At 40.7% G+C, this 20,208-nt stretch overlaps 1 protein-coding gene across 2 annotated transcripts in view; it reads left to right on the forward strand.

The window, feature by feature from the left end:
* Nucleotides 1-19,126: 19,126 nt before the first annotated feature.
* Nucleotides 19,127-20,208, forward strand: part of erbb2 (erb-b2 receptor tyrosine kinase 2) — a 41,954-nt gene continuing 40,872 nt past the window's right edge. For both annotated transcript variants that reach the window (XM_020453882.2, XM_020453883.2), the window contains exon 1: nt 19,127-19,691. In XM_020453882.2, the coding sequence (XP_020309471.1) occupies nt 19,619-19,691 (73 nt within the window). In that variant the 5' untranslated portion in view covers nt 19,127-19,618. The remainder of the gene's footprint in view (nt 19,692-20,208) is intronic.

The following is a 20,208-nucleotide window of genomic DNA, read 5'->3' on the forward strand; positions in this document are numbered from 1 at the left end:
GGAAGCATTTCACTGTACGGTCTACACCTGTTGTATTCGGTGCGTGTGACAAATACAAATGGATTAGATTTGCACACACACATATGCAAATGCTAGAACGTGCCAATAGGATCTTGCTAGCTCATTCTTTGCTCTGCCCACCTCCTTACTCGTTCTGCCCACTCGACTCACTAGCCTCCCATTGGAAACGACCGAGTGAGGGCTATCTTGGGTTAGTTATAAAAAAAGATTTGGTGTTAGCATGCACTTTTATAGCTAGCTGGATAACACAAGAAATAGCTAGGTAACTTGATAGGCCTAGAAAGCATGGTGATGATAACTAGTATAGGGAAATGTAGCATCTAGTTCTAAATGGACATACATTCTTCTTTTCTACCACAGATTTCCACAAGGTCAGACTCCAGGATGGAAAAATGCTTGCCAGAAAGAAACAGATGAAGACAGAGGCAGAGTTGTTGATTTCCATTGTTGCTTTAATGTTAAAAAGTGGAGAAAAAGACAATCCCATTTTTCTAATGAGCTATTTAGGATACTTACCATTCTACTATAGGCTACAGATATGAGTCCCCACTAGAATAGTTATTTTTATGTTATATCTTTGTTTAATCTATTTAATCAAATGATTAATCTAACAATATAAATCCTTATTATTTTGTAAGAAATGTAAGGTCTCTTTACATGTTGCAATAAGTTGATTAAAGCAGAAGCTATTCTATTGTTTGTAGGTATATTCATTTCATAAAGTAATTACATAGAAACTACTAAATCCTGTGTAACATCTAGTAATTACATTGTACTTATGCAGATATTACATGTACTCTGTGATGTACTAGTGTGTTTATTTTATCACTTGGGCGGCACTTTCAGAAGCTGACGATTAAATTGTCAGGATGGGTGACGTACTATTTGGGAACTGTAATTAAGCAATAAGGCCCGAGGGGGTGTGGTATATGGCCAATATACCATGGCTAATGGCTGTTCTTAGGCACAACGCAACCACCGTAATTAGAGCAGAAAAAATACACGTTTTGTCATACCCGTGGTATACCGTCTGATATACCATGGCTGTCAGCCAATCAGCATTCAGAGCTCGAACCACCCAGTTTATAATTACAACTAAATCCTCCTCAAGATACACTTCATTTTAAATAGCTAAATCCTGTGTAAAAACTAGTAACTACATTGTACTTATGCAGATATTACATGTAGTCTGTGGTCTAGTAGTGTGTTTATTTCTCACTTGGATGGCTCTTTCAGAAGCTGACGATTAGAGTTTCAGGATGTGTAATGTATTTTGAAGGTATACTATAATTACAAGTAAGTACCCCTCAAGATACACTTCATTTTACCTACCTAAATCCTGTATAACACCTAGTAAATTAGTTATGCAGATATTACATGTACTCGATGGTGTACTAGTGTGTTTATTCTCCCACGTAGATGGCAATTCCAGAAACTTAAAAATGAGGGTACACATTCATTACAAGTAAGTACCCAGATAAGATACACTTAATTTTAACTGGCTAAATCCTGTGTAACAACTAGTAATTACATTGTACTTAAGCAAACATTACCTATACTATGCTTTGAAATAGTGTCTTATTCCTCATCTGGGATGACACTCGCATTAGATCTGTTTCGTAAGCTCAACCAAGTTAACCCAGATAGTACTTTAATGTGCTTTAATATTCAACAACTGAGACATAAGCTGAACAAGTTCCACAGACATGTGATTTACAGAAATTGAATAATCTGTCTTTGAACAAAGGGGGGGGGGGGCAAAATCAAAAGTAACAGTCAGTATCTGGTTTGGCCACCAATTGCATTAAGTACTGTAGTGCATCTCCTCCTCATGGACTGCACCATATTTGCCAGTTTTTGCTGTGAGATGTTACCCCACTCTTCCACCAAGGCACCTGCAAGTTCCCGGACTTTTCTGGAGGGAATGGCCCTCACCCTCACCCTACGATCCAACAGGTCCCAGAAGTGCTCAATGGGATTGAGATCCAGGCTCTTCGCTGGCCATGGCAGAACACTGACATTCCTGTCTTGCAGGAAATCACGCACAGAACGAGCAGTATGCTGGTGGCAATATCATGCTGGTTGGTCATGTCAGGATGAGCCTGCAGGAAGGGTACCACATGAGGGAGGAGGATGTCTTCCCTGTAATGCACAGTGTTGTAATTGCCTGCAATGACAACAAGCTCAGTCCGATGATGCTGTGACACATCTCCCCAGACCATGATGGACCCTCCACCTCCAAATCGATCCCGCTCCAGAGTACAGGCCTCGGTGTAACGCTCATTCCATCGACGATAAACGCGACTCCAACCATCACCCCTGGTGAGACAAAACAGCAAGTCGTCAGCGACGGTGGGTCCAGCGACGGTGGGTGTGTGCCCATAGGCAATGTTGTTGCCGGTGATGTCTGGTGAGGACCTGCCTTACAACAAACCTACAAGCCCTCAGTCCAGCCTCTCTCAGCCTATTGCGGACAGTCTGAGCACTGATGGAGGGATTGTGCGTTCCTGGTGTAACTCGGGCAGTTGTTGTTGCCATCCTGTACTTGTCACACAGGTGTGAAGTTCTCATGTACCGATCCTGTGCAGGTGTTGTTACACGTGGTCTGCCACTGCGAGGAAGATCAGCTGTCCATCCTGTCTCCCTGTAGCGTTGTCTTAGGCCTCTCACAGTACAGACATTGCAATTTATTGCCCTGTCCTCATGCCTCCTTGCATCATGCCTAAGGCACATTCACGCAGATAAGCATGGACCCTGGGCATCTTTCTTTTGCTGTTCTTCAGAGTCAATAGAAAGGCCTCTTTAGTGTTCTGAGTTTTCATAACTGTGACCTTAATTGCCTACTGTCTGAAAGCTGTTAGTGTCTTAACAACCGTTCCACAGGTGCATGTTCATTAATTGTTTATGGTTCATTGAACAAGCATGGGAAACAGTGTTTAAAAAGGGATGTTTCTTTTTTTGCTGAGTTTATATTCTTAGCACATACAACTCAGCAGTAAATTTTCAGGCATTCAAGGAATCTTTGAATAATATAAAAACAATCATATAAATCACTATAAATATAATGTACAAAATACATTTTGGAATCAAATAAAGTAAACAATTAACATTTTTATTGACACATCAAACCATACTTTAATATTCCTATGCCTGTGTATTCAATGTTACAAATTGCCTGCCTCCAACACAATAACCAAATGTGACACTAACCAGGTTTTCATCTAAACCTTTTATGCGAGTAAAGAAAAGGTGGGATCTTTTAGTCTCTGTAAAATTTGTTAATCGAGAAATGTCAGTGGAAATGCTTTTATGGGCAAATATTGATTTAATAACCATCATATTGAAGTAAACTTGGGAGTCACGTGTGGTCCTCCCACTACGACTTCTCGGGAAAGCATGCAGTTTTAGGCTACAGATTAAATAAATTGTGATGAACTTCACAGCGTGTTGAAAGTGAAAGGTGATGAGCTGTCATGCCCTGACCATAGAGAGCTTTTTATTCTCTATATTGGTTAGGTCGGGTGTGACTTGGGTGGGTTGTCTAGGTTATTATATATCTATGTTGGCCTGGTATGGTTCCCAATCAGAGGCAGCTGTTTATCGTTGTCTCTGATTGGGTATCATATTTAGGCAGCCATTTCCCCATTGTGCTTGTGGGATCTTGTTTTTTGGTTAGTTGCCTGTGAGCACGCCATTAGCTGTACGTTTCATTTGCTCTGTATTGTTTTGGTGAGTTTCATTTAATAAACATGTGGAACTCTACGCACGCTGCGCCTTGGTCCATTTATTCATCAAACGATTGTGACAGGAGATCCCACCAACAACGGACCAAGCAGCGTGCCCAGGAGGAGCAGGGATCCTGGGCCTGGGAGGAAAGCTAGAAGTGGAGGACATCCTGGACGTGGGATGAAATCTTGGCAGGAGACAGAAGCCTTCCATGGAAGCAGGCGGAGGCAGCGAAGGAGCAACAACGACGACACCGGGGTTCGCTAGCCACGACGAAAGCCCAAGAGGCAGTCTCAAAAAAAAGGGGGGCGCACACGGGGTAGTTTGCGGAGCCAAGGTGGGAACCAGAACCAACTTCCTGTACTCACCGTGTGGAGTTGGTCACCGTTCAGATGCCATGTTTTCCGGTTCTATGCACCGTGTCTCCAGTGCGCCTCCACAGCCCGGTGCCTTCTGTGCCTCCCCTATTGAGTCAGGTTTTGCGGCCGGAGTCCGCACTTTTGGGGGTGGGTACTGTCACACCCTGACCATAGAGCTTTTTATTCTCTATGTTGGTTAGGTTGGGGTGTGACTAGAGTGGGTTATCTAGGTTATTATATATCTATGTTGGCCTGGTATGGTTCCCAATCAGAGGCAAGCTGTTTATCGTGGTCTCTGATTGGGGATCATATTTAGGCAGCCATTTCCCCATTGTGCTTTGTGGGATCTTGTTTTTTAATTAGTTGCCTGTAAGCACGCCATTAGCTGTACATTTAGTTTGTTCTGTATTGTTTTGGTGAGTTTAATTTATTAAACATTTGGAACCCTATGCACGCTGCGCCTTGGTCCATTTATTCATCAAACGATCGTGACATGAACTTGATGCTTCTTTCCAATAAATATCAAGGGTTGCATTCTGGAGAAATTATCATTGATGCTTGGCTGCAGACAAATAAAACAATCTCGCTCTTTTGTCCAATCTCATCATGTAGTCTTTACGTGCGCTCGAGCATGAAATGGTTGGATGGAAACCTGGTTAAAGAATTTCAAATTTTCTGTAACAGTATTTGGATAGTCCCATGTAGATGCTCAAACTATCAAGAAACTAAGAAAATGTCAACTGCATCTCTGCTGATATGTTGGTCTATAGATGTTCAATTAACCATCTACAGATGGACTATCCAAATAGTGTCACCGGACTTTCTATTGGAAACATTGTCAAATATGAGTCTGCAGCGATTAGACAAAAACTGGAAAATTAGGAGCCACACATTAAAGCTGCAGCCATGATCAAAAGCCATTAACTGTTATAACCGTTGTAATACATTTTAGAAAATATGTTCCAGCTTTATTTTAGTGCACATGACCTCTCTCGCTTACCTACATTACATTCAGAATATAGTGTATGTTACAACTTTATTTGGAGTGAATATCAAATCTCAACTCTCGCTTATCTCACCAAGCCCTCCACATTGTTTACATGCTGACTGACAGCGGCAGTACAGAAAGAGCCATCTTTCTATTGAGTTCTACTGAAGGGCAGAACAGCTAAAACATTTGTGTGGTCAAGAATAACATCCACTGGACCTGGTTTATGTCAAACATCAATGACAATGAAAGGAAAACATTTACAACTTATAAAGAATGTAGGGTTTTCGATTGGAAAAACTGTCTATGTGAGGCTATGCTGCGATTAACCAGGCAACGATGGGACAATGTGGAGCCACACATTAAAGATGTATCTACGAGAAAGGCCTTGCAGCCATGTAAGGGCATGAGTTGGAGACAACCTCAATGATGGTAAATATCTGTAAATGCAAATACCCATACATCATTAATCTTGCTTCAATAGGTCTTTTTTTCAGAGACAAAAGCTTGGGCTTAAGCATTTTCCCATTATCCAAGCCCATCAGGACTTTTTTTATTAAGTCAAAAGTGTGGATCAGATGCTTGGGATAACTCGTAAATCAAACCAAATAACATAATTGCATCAGCCAACCTGGGGACATCATTCATTACAATGTCACCTTCTAGCTAGCACAACAGCAATCCTTGCTGAGTTGAACTGGACATGATCAGCTTAGCTCTCGCTGACGACTGTGAGGAGAGCGACAGGTGTGTCTGTAATGTCTGGCTCTTCAGTTTCCTCCACCTGTAACATGCATAAATGTAAGTGTTTTACCATACAAGTGAACAAACTTCAGATGTTAACAGTTAAGACTGTATGCAGGAAATACTTACATTCCAGTGGTTTCCTCACAAAGGCAGATGGGGAGACCACAAAGGGCAGCAGTGCGCCTGGTGTTCACGTCAAGTTGCTCCTTTTAAGAGTGACACACAGTGCAGAGTAGAGTTTAAAATATAGCTTGTCTATGGTCATGCACTGTTATGGTGAATACAATAAAATGAATGCTCAGAGTGGTATTACATTTTACATATTACATTACAGATTGATCTCATTTCGTCTGCCTCAGTTTGTCTATTAATGTTAGATTTCTCTCTGTTTTTGAAACCTTGTTGATAATTTGCTGTTTCAGCTGCTTAAGAGACTCTGGGTCTTTCCCTCTTGGGAAGTATGGCAGGAAGTTTACCTCACCTCGTCTTGATCTCTTGATGTTTGAGTGGAGTGACTCTATCTCTGGGTTGTTTATGCTCCTCTTCACTGTATCCACAGAGACCTCAGGAACTCCAGCTCTGCTCAACTTGGTCCGATAGTTCCCCATCTTGAGCTTCTGACTTGTCATCCATGCATACCATCCAGAACGACTCCCTGCTTCTTTGAGACATGGGTGCTTGGTAACAAGCACTTAGGCAGCCTTGCCTATTTATCCCCCACTCGGATAGGCCTTGAAACTGTGTTTCGCTTTAGCTACAGTATGTTCTCAAGAACGCCATGCTTCTGGGCTCTTACGAGTTCTCATAACAAGTATTTCCCTCTCTAAGCAGGTGCTCAATATCATAAGAAAAAGATGGCACCAGAAAGCCATCCGGCCACTTCTCTGGGTGCTCTGGAGACTCTCTGATATGGGCCAGTATCTCTGTTTACAGTTCCGGTTGATCTGGCATCACTTTCTGATCTGATTACCTCCAGGACAGCTTTCTCAGGAAGCTCCTCAATGTCCACTAGTCAGTCAAATTGCCCATCTACAATCCAAAATTAAATCTAGAATCGGCTTCCTATTTCGCAACAAAGCATCCTTCACTCATGCTGCCAAACATACTCTCGTAAAACTGACCATCCTACCGATCCTCGACTTCGGCGATGTCATTTACAAAATTGCCTCCAACACTCCACTCAACAAATTGGATGCAGTCTATCACAGTGCCATCCGTTTTGTCACCAAAGCCCCATATACTACCATTCACTGTGACCTGTACACTCTCGTTGGCTGGCCATCGCCTCATGCTCATCGCCAAACCCACTGGCTCCAGGTCATCTACAAGTCTCTACTAGGTATATCCCCGCCTTATCTCAGCTCACTGGTCACCATAGCAGTACCCACCCGTAGCACACGCTCCAGCAGGTATATCTCACTGGTCACCCCCAAAGCCAATTCTTCCTTTGGCCGCCTCTCCTTACAGTTCTCTGCTGCCAATGACTGGAAGGAACTGCAAAAATCGCTAAAGCTGGAGACTCTTACCTCCCTTGCTAGCTTTAAGCACCAGCTGTCAGGGAAGCTCACAGACCACTGCACCTACATAGCTCATCTGTAAGTAGCCCATCCAATCTACCTCATCCCCATATTGTGTTTATTTATCTTGCTCCTTTGCACCCCAGTATCTGTACTTGCACATTCATCTTCTGCACATTCTACCATTCCAGTGTTTAATTGCTATATTGTAATTACTTCGCCACCATGGCTTATTTATTGCCGTACCTCTCTTATCCTACCTCATTTGCACACACTGTATATAGACCTTTTCTACTGTATTATTGATTGTATGTTTCTTTATTCCACGTGTAACTCTGCGTTGTTGTATGTGTCGAACTGCTTTGCTTCATCTTGGCCAGGTCACAGTTGCAAATGAGAACTTGTTCTCAACTACCCTACCTGGTTAAATAAAGGTGAAATAAATCAAATAAAAATATGTGAACTGTGCACCCAACTGTGAAGCTAGCTGTAGTGGAGCTCCGGGAAACTAGCAGTCCTGCTAGTGATAGTGGTGGAGCCAGCACCTCCACACGTGGGAGATGTATCCACTCAGTCAAGTAGGCCTACTCCGCGACCCACAGCAACGCAGTCTTCTATGGACCAGTTTATGCCAAAGTCTATGTCTGTAGCAAAACAAGGCCAAATTGATATTGCATTGGCTAAAATGATTGGCACGGATTTCCAGCCATTTTCGATCGTGGAGGACAGAGGTTTTAGAAATTATAGCAATAGTCTAAATCCAATGTACACAATTCCAAGCCAGAAAACCCTTTCACTTATTCCACTCCAGGTTTAAGAAGTTAGCCTTCAGTGATGCCAGAGCGATTGATGAGGCTCTTCTAAGAATAACCACAGCAGCAGGGAGGGACAGCCCCAGCAGCCAGCTGGCTCAAGCACCAGGGCAACAGGAAGAAGAGGGATCAGATGGAGCAGAAGCACCAGCAGTAGTGCCACAAAAGTCTGCTGTTTAGATAGTGTTTGACTAGAGAGCAACTGGGTATGCAGCACGAAGGAATCCCTCAGCAGATGCCATAATGGAGGTCCGATCCTATTTGGAGGAGCCCCTCCTCCACAGATCTGCAGATCCTCTGAGCTGGTGGAAGAACAAGGCCTCTGTCTACCCACAGCTTACTAAAGTTATGACAGGGAGACTCTGCATAGTGGCCACATCCGTTCCCTCTGAGAGGGTCTCCTCGAAAACGAGAAAAATAATTACTGAGAGAAGAAACTGCATCAGGCCCTCAAATGTGAAGCAAATCTCTCATAAAAGCAAAATATGGTCAGCATTGCTGTGTGCTGCTGGTTATAACATGGCAATAAAGAACAGAGAGAAAAGAGGGACCAGTTTAATGTTTTAAGTGGGATGCTTGCAGTTTTGCACATTGTTATTTATTTTTCTTTGATATGGTGCAATATTATTTTATTATGTTGTTCAGATGGTATTCGTTTTGAATTATTACATTTATATGCACTTTGTTTATATATATTCAAAAGTTATACTTTAAATGCCCATGTGTAATAGCAACCTTCTTTTTTCTTAAAATTTGTGGGATGCTGCAGTTTTGCAAAATGTTATTTATTTTTCATTGATATGGTGCAATATTCTATTATGCTGTTCAGATTGTATTCGTTTAAATTGGTTAGATTTATATGCACTTTGTTTATAAACATTAAAAAGTTATACTTTAAATGCAAATGTTTAATAGCATTCTTTTTCATAACAAACCAATGCATTTTTAAATACATTGTGGTTAAGGTAAAGTATGATTTCATTTAATAATTGAATTAGAATTGTTTTAACACCAGTCATAGTCAAACTATCGCAAACTGTTTGACTTGAAAAAATACAAAACTTTTTTTTTTTTAAAGAGCCGTTTGGGAGCCAAAAGAGCCGGCTCTTTTTTGGTGAGCTGAACCGAATGAGCCGGCTCCCTGAAAACTACTTTCTGCTGTACATTAATGATTAATAATACTCCCAATGAAAATCCAAAAGAAATATCTCAGCATGTTGCCCAGTTTTATCAGAAATTGTATACATCAGCCCAGCAAACTTCCAATATGGATCTTTTCTTAGACAATGCAGCAAACATTGCTAAGAAGATAGATAATGATTTCAGGGATTTTTGTGATGATGAGTTATCTGAAATTGAGTTAAAGACTGTATTAAAAGCCTTAAGGACAATAGGTCCCCTGGAAATTATGGTTTAATAAGCGAGTTTAAAAAAGCATTCAATGATAAATTGATTCCTTTCATTGCTATTTTTCAAGAATAAATAGAAAAGGGGGAGTTACCGGCTTCCTTAAAACAAGGTGTAATTACTTTGATTCCCAAACCTAATAAGAATACTCTTTACATAGACAACTGGAGACCCATTAGCCTGTTAAATAATGATGGGAAATTATTAGCCTTTGTATTTGCTAAGAGGTTGAAACAAGGCTTGCATTATATAATTGATGAAGAACAATCTGGTTTTATGCATGGTCGACACATTAGTTATAACATCAGGTTGATCATAGATATGATCGACTATAATGACCTCATTCTTGATGATAGTTCTATTATGTTTGTTGATTTTTATAAAGCTTTTGACACTGTAGAACATGAGTTTATGTTCAAAGCAATATGTTTTTGGGGGTTTGGTGTCTTATTTTTGAAAGCAGGCCAAACTTGATATAGTGGTTGTACTAGCTCTGTAAAATTATCTCATGGGACATCCCAAAGATTTGATATTGGCCGTGGAATTAGGCAGGGCTGCCCAATTAGGGGGTGGCAGCGTAGCCTAGTGGTTAGAGCGTTGGACTAGTAACCGGAAGGTTGCGAGTTCAAACCCCCGAGCTGACAAGGTACAAATCTGTTGTTCTGCCCCTGAACAGGCAGTTAACCCACTGTTCCCAGGCCGTCATTGAAAATAAGAATGTGTTCTTAACTGACTTGCCTGGTAAATAAATAAAAAATTTGACCATTTTTATTTATTACTCAAATTATGGCTCTTCATATCAAGAAAGGGGATTTTCAAGGTGTTTCAGCACTTGGCAATGAATTTAAACTGTGTCAACTCGCTGATGATACCACCATATTTTTAATAAGAGATAGGAATGAGGTTTCTAAAGCAGTTTCCTGTATTGAAGACTTTTCCTTAGTTTCAGGTTTGAAAATTAATATCAATAAGTCAGTCTTATTTCCACTCAAGGATTGTGTTTTACAGGAAGTTTATGGTATCCCGGGTTTTATTATCCAAAGCTGAAGAGTTATCCAGATCGGTTTATGTCTCCTTAGATAAGATTCTTTATCATTTTCTGAGGAACAAGCCTCACTATCTACGAAAATATATTCTCACTAATATCCAAGAACAAGGAGGTCTTGAGATTTTAGATTTCAATACTCTAAATTATACTTTTAAAATAAATTGGATTCTGAAGTATGTTAAAGAACCAGAGCAGTATTTGAAATGTCTTCGCTAAGTATTTATTTGACTCTGTTGGTGGTTTAGAATTTTTGCTTCAAAAATGTTGATGTTGATTTTGATGTTGATAAAATCACAGTAAAGTTGGCCAAATTGCATAAGCAGGCAATTTTAGCTTGGATGTTAGCGTATAAACACATTTTTTCCCCCTCACAGTTTATGTAACAACAAAGATATACGATTTAAAAATAAGTCTCTTTTTTTCGTAACTAGTTTGAGAATAAAATAATAAATAATAATAAAACTGAATGAGGATGGATATCTACTCTCATATGGGGAATTCCTTGATAAAGTTTAAATTAACCCCGAAAGAATATTAAATTGTTTTTGATGTGATTCCAAGGGGGGGTTGTATCTCTTTTAAATTCCTCTGTGGTTGATGTAAGTAACATAGATTTACATTAAAATATATTCATTGGCAATAGTCACAAGATAAATGTAGTAATAAACAGATTAGGAATATTGTTTGTGATACTACAATTCCCTCGGCAAGATTATTTTGGTCAAATATATGGTGATATACAATGGAGGAAAGCATGGAAAATTGCTAACAAATATTGTATCAGTAACAAAGTAAAGGAAGTTTCATTTAAAATGCTACATAGAATTTATCCCGTGAAACATGTTTTGGAAAGAATTCCAAAACAGAATTCTTTGGATTGACATACAGAAGTTTGTTACAAAAAAATAGGACCGGTTGTACTATTTAATGGTTTTAATATAATGATTTTTTTGTGTTTTTTTTGCACGATATCTTCATAGAACTCGCTAATAACTAAGACTCAATCAACATGCAAACGTTAACTGTCCAATGCTAAAAAAAAACTTTCCTCTTCGGTTTGACGTTGCCAATACCGGTGCTGTGCCGAAAAGCTCCCCACTGCCAGAATTCACTCCCCCTCCTTCGCGTGAACGCGCACGCACTTACTTCTTCATTGCTGCGACTTGCTTGAACGCGCACGCACTCAATTCTTCATTGCTGCGGCTTGCTTGCTATTAGAGATTTCTGATCACGTTTTAAACTGCGTTTCATTAGATTTTTTTTTATGTCGGTTTGATCGCCGGGGAGGCACTAATAATGTCGGCAGTTTTCGGTTTGGCTATTTGTTTCAAGTGTATTAGTCTATAAATAAATCTCTTTACCAAAATTCGTGATCTCTCCCATGTCTTATTCAACTAGTAGTTGTTCTGAAATACTTGCCTACATTTTACTCCCTCCTCTATGTTTAATTAAGATAACACGTACATTAATTATTAATTTCGGTTGCCAATCCTGATGTGAAGTTTGTTCTATAGAAAGTATTTGACTCTGATGTGTGCCACAGAAAGTATTTGACTAGCCACAAAATTAAGGAAATTAGAAGGGGGGGGATTTAGGCAAGGCCATTTTATTGCTCGCCGAACCCCCCCCCCCCCCCTTCTATCTCGGGACTGCAAGGCCTGGCAAACTTTAGAATAATCTTGGTAGCTCATGTTGACCAGTAGTGTGTGCCACGGAAAGTATTTGACTCTAGCCACAACATTAAGGGAATTAGGGGGGGGGGGGGGGGGGGGGGGATTTCGGCAAGGCTATTTTCTTAACTGCAGTAATTCTCCCCCACCTTCTATCTTGGGACTGCAAAGCCTGACACACTTCAGGATCATTTTGGTGACCTATCATGCCCTCTGATGTGTGCCACATGAAGTAATAGACTCTAGTCACAAAAGGAAGTGGTTATTTCAGCAATAATAGTTTTCAGAGCCCTCTACTGTTCTCTCTACCCGTCCTTCAATCCCCCATCCCATCGTGCTTTTCCCTCTTATGGCTTTTCCTACATTTCTTTTAACACTTTTTCTGTTTTAGTTTTTAAGAATGTACAGTTATATGTATGTACAGTAGTAATGGGAGACATAGAAAATTCTTGACCTCTGCGTCCTGCCATATAGTTACATTAGTAGTGCCCTTCCAAGAAGGGTCAAGGTCATTGGCCACAGATAAAATCACATTATACAGTTGAAGTCGGACGTTTACATACACCTTAGCCATATACATTTAAACTCCTGACAGTAAAAATTCTCTGTTTTAGGTAAGTTATGATCAGCACTTTATTTTAAGAATGTGAAATGTCAGAATAATAGTAGAGAGAATGATTTATTTCAGCTTTAATTTCTTTCATCACATTCCCAGTGGGTCAGAAGTTTACATACACTCAATTAGTATTTGGTAGCATTTTGGCCCATTCCTCCTGACAGAGCTGGTGTAACTGAGTCAGGTTTGTAGGCCTCCTTGCTCGCACATGCTTTTTCAGTTCTGTCCACACATTTTCTGTAGGATTGAGGTCAAGGCTTGTGATGGCCACTCCAATACCTTCACTTTGTTGTCCTTAAGCCATTTTGCCACAACTTTGGAAGTATGCTTGGGGTCATTGTCCATTTGGAAGACACATTTCCGACCAAGCTTTAACTTTAACTAAGACTGATGTCGTGAGATGTTTCTTCAATCTATACACATAATTTTCCTAGCGCATGATTCCATCTATTTTGTGAAGTGCACCAGTCCCTCCTGCAGCAATGCACCCTCACAACATGATGGTGCCACCCCCGTGCTTCACAGTTGGGATGGTGTTCTTCGGCTTGCAAGCCTCTCCCCTTTTCCTCCAAACATAATGATGGTCATTATGACCAAACGGTTCTATTTTTGTTTCATCAGACCAGAGGACATTTCTCCAAATAGTCCGATCTTTGTTCCCATGTGCGGTTGCAAACCATAGTCTGGATTTTTTATGGAGGTGTTGGAGCAGTGTCTTCTTCCTTGCTGAGCGGCCTTTCAGGTTATGTCGATATAAGACTCGTTTTACTGTGGATATAGATACTTTTGTACCTGTTTCCTCCAGCATCTTCACAAGGCCCATTGCTGTTGTTTTGGGATTGATTTGCACTTTGGGCACCAAAGTACATCTCTAAGAGACAGAACGCGTCTCCTTCCTGAGCGGTATGACGGCTGCGTTGTTTATGGTGTTTATACATGCATACTATTGTTTATACAGATGAACGTGGTACCTTCAGGCTTTTGGAAATTGCTCCCAAGGATGAACCAGACTTGTGGAGGTCTACAATTTTTTTATGAGGTTTTAGCTGATTTCTTTTGATTTTCCCATGATGTCAAGCAAAGATGCACTGAGTTTGAAGGTAGGTCTTAAAATACATCCACAGGTACATCTCCAATTGACTCAAATTATGTCAATTAGCCTATCAGAAACTTCTAAAGCCATGTTTAAAGACACAGCCAACTTAGTGTATGTAAACTTCTGACCCACTAGAATTGTGAGACAGTGAATGATAAGTGAAATAATCTGTCTGTAAACAATTGTTGGAAAAATTACTTGTGTCATGCACAAAGTAGATGTCCTAACCGACTTGCCAAAACTATAGTTAACAAGAAATGTGTGGAGTGGTTGAAAAACTAGTTTTAATGACTCCAACCTAAGTCTATGTAAATGTCCGACTTTAACTGTAGATACAGTAGTAATAGTAAAATAATAATAAATAAAAAATCTGTACTGTGGGCGAAAAATAAAGTTTAAATATATAATTCAATATGTGCATATCCATAACCACAGTAACTGTTATAATAATAGAAAAAAAATAAGAAAATGTATAAGTTTATAATAATATAATAAACAAAACTATGCCTGAATATGCCTCCATGAAGAATCCCCTCCCCAATAGGTCCCTTCGCCCTCAATAGGACACCCCCAGCACCTCCACTGTCCCCATCAACTTCCCCCCACCTCTCAACCACAAAACACAATAATGATGACAGAAATTAAATTTAAAAAAATGATATACCCAGATATATATACACATACACAGACATGTACAGTACATATGCATAAACATATTCACAGGACACTCGACTATCTCTTATCTCTTTTCCTACATCAGATATGCAGGTGACATTTCCACCTGGATGACAGCACATAATCAGCAAGACGGAGATGCTCTTCATCCGAGGGAATGCCTGCCCATTCTCAGATGTTAGATAATCCGAGATGATCACATGTCGTTTACATTCCTGCCCTAACCTGAACGTTCTGCTTCTTCCTCCACACCATCCAGCGATGCCCCCTAGATTCGAAGTCAGAGCCTTGTCAGCTTCAGATTTGACCACTTCATCTCACACCCTGCTGGAATCCCTGCATTCTCATATTCCCCTCTGTTATTAATCTCTATATTGTAATCAATAAAGTGTTTCAAAATGCTGTACTTTTATTAACATATATGCTCAGATCATTCCTGAGAGAGAAGGGATGTAATATCTCCAGATGGGCGTGTGGTACCCTTCCTCACCCATGCCAACAAGATGTTACTTCTTGTGGGGTCTTTGCCTTGAAAGTAAGTATGAGAGTATAAGCAATGTACAATTAACCTACTGGAAGTATACTGACTAAAAGGCAAAACAGAACTGTCAAATTATATTATAGCTGTGTCGTTGTATACTTGCGAATTACAATCTTAAGTGTAGTTAACTGAAATTCTCATCAAATTATTTTCCCAGTTTGCTAAATATGTTCTGAAGGAGGAATCTATTGTCTTTTCAAATACGGACAAAGATGTTAACATCATGAGAGAAGAAATAGTAGTCACTCTCCTCCAAAACACAGGTATGTTCAATTTCTAATTTAATATAATTGTAGATTAAAAAAACAACAACATTTATATGGATCTTTTAAGGCTATCTTTGATCCAACTTCTGACTTGAAGGCCACTAAAACATGTATTTAAATAATTATGTTACAAGAAACCTAACCTTGTTCCCTGTTTGCTCAGAAAAATATATGTAAAGATGTATAGACTACTTGATATTATGTTTTGCTCGATGACCTGAGCCAACTGTGCCACTTCTGTGGGGAGGTGGACAATAATGAGGAAGACACTGACTGGGTAATTGCTTGTTCCCTTCTAGGCACATTTTTAGGAGCACGAATTTGTATAAGTAGTAATATTTATAGACGTAGTATCATCCGCTTTGTCTGATAATGAAATAATTGTCATTCAAGAAAATGTATTTAATTTTTTAAATATGTTAACATTTTCATCATAAATTTCAGATTGGTTGTGACCGCTGCCCACAATGGTTCCACCAGTCCTGTATGAAAACCATACCATCATTGGAAGATTATGTCTGCGCTGCCTGTGAGGACTAGGTTAGCCTTTAGTTCCAGGCAATGGTATCGCCTGGAAAACTTTCCATAAAAAGTGAACTGAATGTTCAGTCAAGCTGTTGAAGCTTTCCACTATTTGTTTATGTTATTTATTGTCATTTTATATTTGATTTATTGTAATTGTATATGTTATTATGCAAAGATTGAAATTTGTATTTCTTATTTGTTTTTTTAACAAACTCAACTTCCTGTGATGTTTTTGTGTTATTGTGTGAAAATATTTGTGTATTATCTTCATTTTCTTAAACATTACAAAATGGTTTTAAAATAAATGTTTATGTTTCTTTATACTCTAATTTTGCTGTCTGTGGCACACACTACTGATCAACATAAACTACCAAAATGATTCTGAAGTGATTCTGGCAGGGGAGAGCTTTTAGGCACAACACCGGAGCTAACAAACGGGACTATTTAGTTCCAACCACACACTAAAAGGCTGTTTGAATATACAACAGTTGTCAAAACAGTTAATTAGCCCCTTTACTTCAAAATACTCCGCCAGACGTTTGTTCTTCTTCCTGGGAAAATACTTAACGGTATTTGAATCGCTTGAATCGAGCAGCTATTTCTGTCAATACATTTTGAGACGCACCACAGTGCAGAACGTTGTTGATGCACATGACGTCAGACATCGTCGGGCTGGACAATTAAAATATATTGAGTACAGTTACAGTATTCAGATAAAATAGTTGAGTTCAGGAAAAGTAAATGCTACATGCACGTTAGGGTAACCCAATACTTTAGAGTCAGGACAACGACTTTCCACGTAATGAGTTGACATCACTCAGTTTTTGTTACTGCATGACACTGTTAGGGTTTACAGTGTACCCCCTCAGCCCCTACCCAGATGGTCATGCGTCGTCCCAATCTTCGCTCTCTCTCTCTCCCACTACTCTCTCCTCTTCTATCCTATCATCTCTCCCTTCTGCTAAATCCTTCTCCCTCCTGTCTCCTGATTCTACCTCTTCAACCCTACTCTCCCCCCTTCTGGAACCTATGACTCGCAATGTCCACTTTACTCCTGGCTGGCTAGGCCCTCCCCTCCTGCTCCATGGCTGCTCTGTATTTGCTGCTAAAGCCACTTTCTATCACTCCAAATGTCAAGCTTCTGCCTCTAACCCTAGGAAACTCTTTTCCACCTTCTCCTCCTCCTTAATTCTCCACCCTCTCCTGCGATTAATAAGGTTCGGAGATCTTCTCCCGTTCCTCACATCCCTGACCACTGGCTGCATCCCCTTTGATTTCAAAACTGCCAGAGTCGCTCCCCTCCTCAATAAATCAACACTCGACTTCTCTGATGTCAAACTCCGGACTGGTATCCCATCCTTTCTCATCTTTCCAAGACACTTGAGCTTGCTGTCTCTGACCAACTCTCTTGCTATCTCTCTTGGAACTATCTTCTTGACCTAACCAGTCAGACGGATCACTCAGTCGAGACTGCTCTCCTCTGTGTCTCGGAGGCTCTCCGCACTGCCAAAGCTGACTCTCTCTCCTCTGTTCGCATCCTCTTAGATCTATCTGCTGCCTTCGACACCGTGAACTATCTGATCCTCCTCTCCAGCCTCTCAGGCCTGGGCGTCTCAGGCTCTACACACTCTTGGATTGCACCCTACCTGGCAGGCCGCTCCTACCAGGATCTGTGTCTGCACCACATACTCGGTTCTAGGCCCTCTCCTCTTCTCTCTATATACCAAGTCACTCGGCTCTGTCATATCCTCACATGATCATTCCTATCATTGCTATGTGGATGACAATCAACTACTTTTCTCCTTCCCCCCTTCTGATACCCAGGTTGTGACACGCATCTCTGCATGCCTCGCAGATAGCTCAGCTTGGATGTCGGGCCACCACCTCAAGCTCAACCACGACAAGATGGAGCTGCTCTTCCTCCCAAGGAAGGCCTGCCCGCTCCAAGACCTCTCCATCACGGTTGACAACTTAGAACAGCATAGAAATAATGTACGTAGAATATATCTACTGCTTCTTAGACTTGCTTTTAAGGAAAATGACAGACCTATAACTCACATTTCAATGTGAATTTGGTCAGGTCACCCAGAAAGTTACATATTGCAGCTTTAAAAAAAGATGCTGCTTTGCAGTGACTAGGGAAGCTGTCCGTACAGAGCCTCTCACCCCTCAACAGTATCTCTCACCACATTGCTAACTTCCCAGGTCTTGCCTTGTAAGGCTCCTTTGAATAGGGCTCCTGTTATTGAAGATCGTGACATTTTTGACTTTTCAACTGAAAATGAAACGGGAAAGGGATCTATTTCTCAACCTTCTTACACTGTTTATGGACCTAACTTGCCCATAATGGGACTACTTTAAGGGAGGTTACTCTACTTTAAGGGTTTACAAATAGGCTAATTAGACAGTTAACTAATAGGAAGTTTGTGAATTATCAGTAAACAGTTATTATTCATTGATTCAAATTGTATGAAATTGTATGTTGTTTGCCAAGTAGTGATCTTATAGGGTATTGGCTGTACGGTAACAATAGGCTTATACAGGTGATAATCCATTACAGTGCAGCCTTAAAACCCATCATTTAGCAAACACAAAACTGACTCACACATTTATACATAATGAGTTGGAAAAAACCCACAAACTAAGAATTCAATCACTGTTAATAAATTACTTTTAAACCATTTAAAACCTAACTTAGACTACTCTATAACATATAGGTAGGCCATGACTGTGCACTTCTACCCCTAATAGTCTAGGCCTACTACTAACCCCCCCCCCCCCCCCCCCCCCCATGATCCCTTTCTGGGGAATGCAATGTTTCCACAATATAACCTGCCCTAACCTCTTTTGGTTCATGAAGGAAAGGAGATAAGGAAAGGGAATGCTTAAAGATTTTTGGAACCTGGACAATGTCATGCAGTGAAGCAAGGCACCCCTCCACACTGTTGCTATCAATAGCTAACCATATCAATCTTTCACTTTCTGAGAACCTAGCATTCAGGCTTGACCGAGAACAAACCTTGTGCAAGACATGGAGCATGTGCACAGATGGACTTATGAATAGTTTTGCGCAGTTTCCTGATTAGTTATATGCAGTCTGTTGGACTCTGACCCTGATATTGGTGGAGAGTGGATAGTTGGTATGAATAGAGCTTATTCTTCTTCCTCCTAATTTCGCGCTCTCGGAGAAGGGACTGAGAACAGTGGAGAATTTGAATAAGACTAAATCTACGGCATAGACTTGTATAAGCAATGAATAATGATTTGAAGAACTCGAATATGTAGAATCCCAGATAATTCTTCGTCAGACCATTTTGAGTGACTTTCTGACTGAGGCGGGCCGCGGGCGACTCTATTGGGGCTGTCGGAGTCAATCGGTCCTATCTGCCACTCCCCATTCAGCCCTTCACGGGAGCGCGCCGACTGGCTGTGTCACGCAAGCCTACTACGGAGAGGCGAGCCACAAGCACGGAATTCCGAGGAGGAAGTTACTGGGATTGTAAAAACAACCTCAAAACTAACTGCACGAATAAAGGTGTAGGGGCGCTCCTCTGTAGGAATAAAAAAAGTGTGGGTTACTATGGACTAGTGGTGGTCGCAATCGATGGAGGCGGCGAGAAGTTTCCTGTTTCTCCGGTTACTGCTGGTCGGACTTTCGGGCGCATTGGGCAGAGAAGGTGGGTCTCACGTTGGATCCTCTTCTCTTTAACACAGTGTCGGAATAATTCAATTAATCAAATGTGATAGGCCTATGTAAAAACTTTGGAATACTTGAAAACCATGTGAATTCTCGAAATTGTGGGGAGTTCAACTCGACCCAGAGAGCATGACTTTGTGCTCCGACAATAGACCGCATTCCTATGCGAGTCCAACCGCCCCCCCCCTCCCCTCCCCTCGCACTGATTTCAATGTTGTGGCTCGAGATTTATTAGCCACTATTGATAACGACACAAACGGTTAAAATGGAAGCGCAGTAAAGAGCTGGAGTTCGCGCTTAATTTGGCAATGCTGTTACAATTTAACAGTTGTTGTGTTAAAGTGTATAGTGACACAGAGTAGCATTGGAGTGAAACAAGTAGGCCTTAAGTAGCCTACGCCGCCAAGAAATATGAGAACCTGCTTAGCAAGTTTGTGAAAATGGCACTTGTACGAATAGTTGAGAAGAGTTCACTTTTGTGGTAAACAAAATCAAAA

The sequence above is a fragment of the Oncorhynchus kisutch genome, linkage group LG20 (assembly GCF_002021735.2).
Source record: "Oncorhynchus kisutch isolate 150728-3 linkage group LG20, Okis_V2, whole genome shotgun sequence".
In the NCBI taxonomy this organism is placed as follows: domain Eukaryota; kingdom Metazoa; phylum Chordata; class Actinopteri; order Salmoniformes; family Salmonidae; genus Oncorhynchus; species Oncorhynchus kisutch.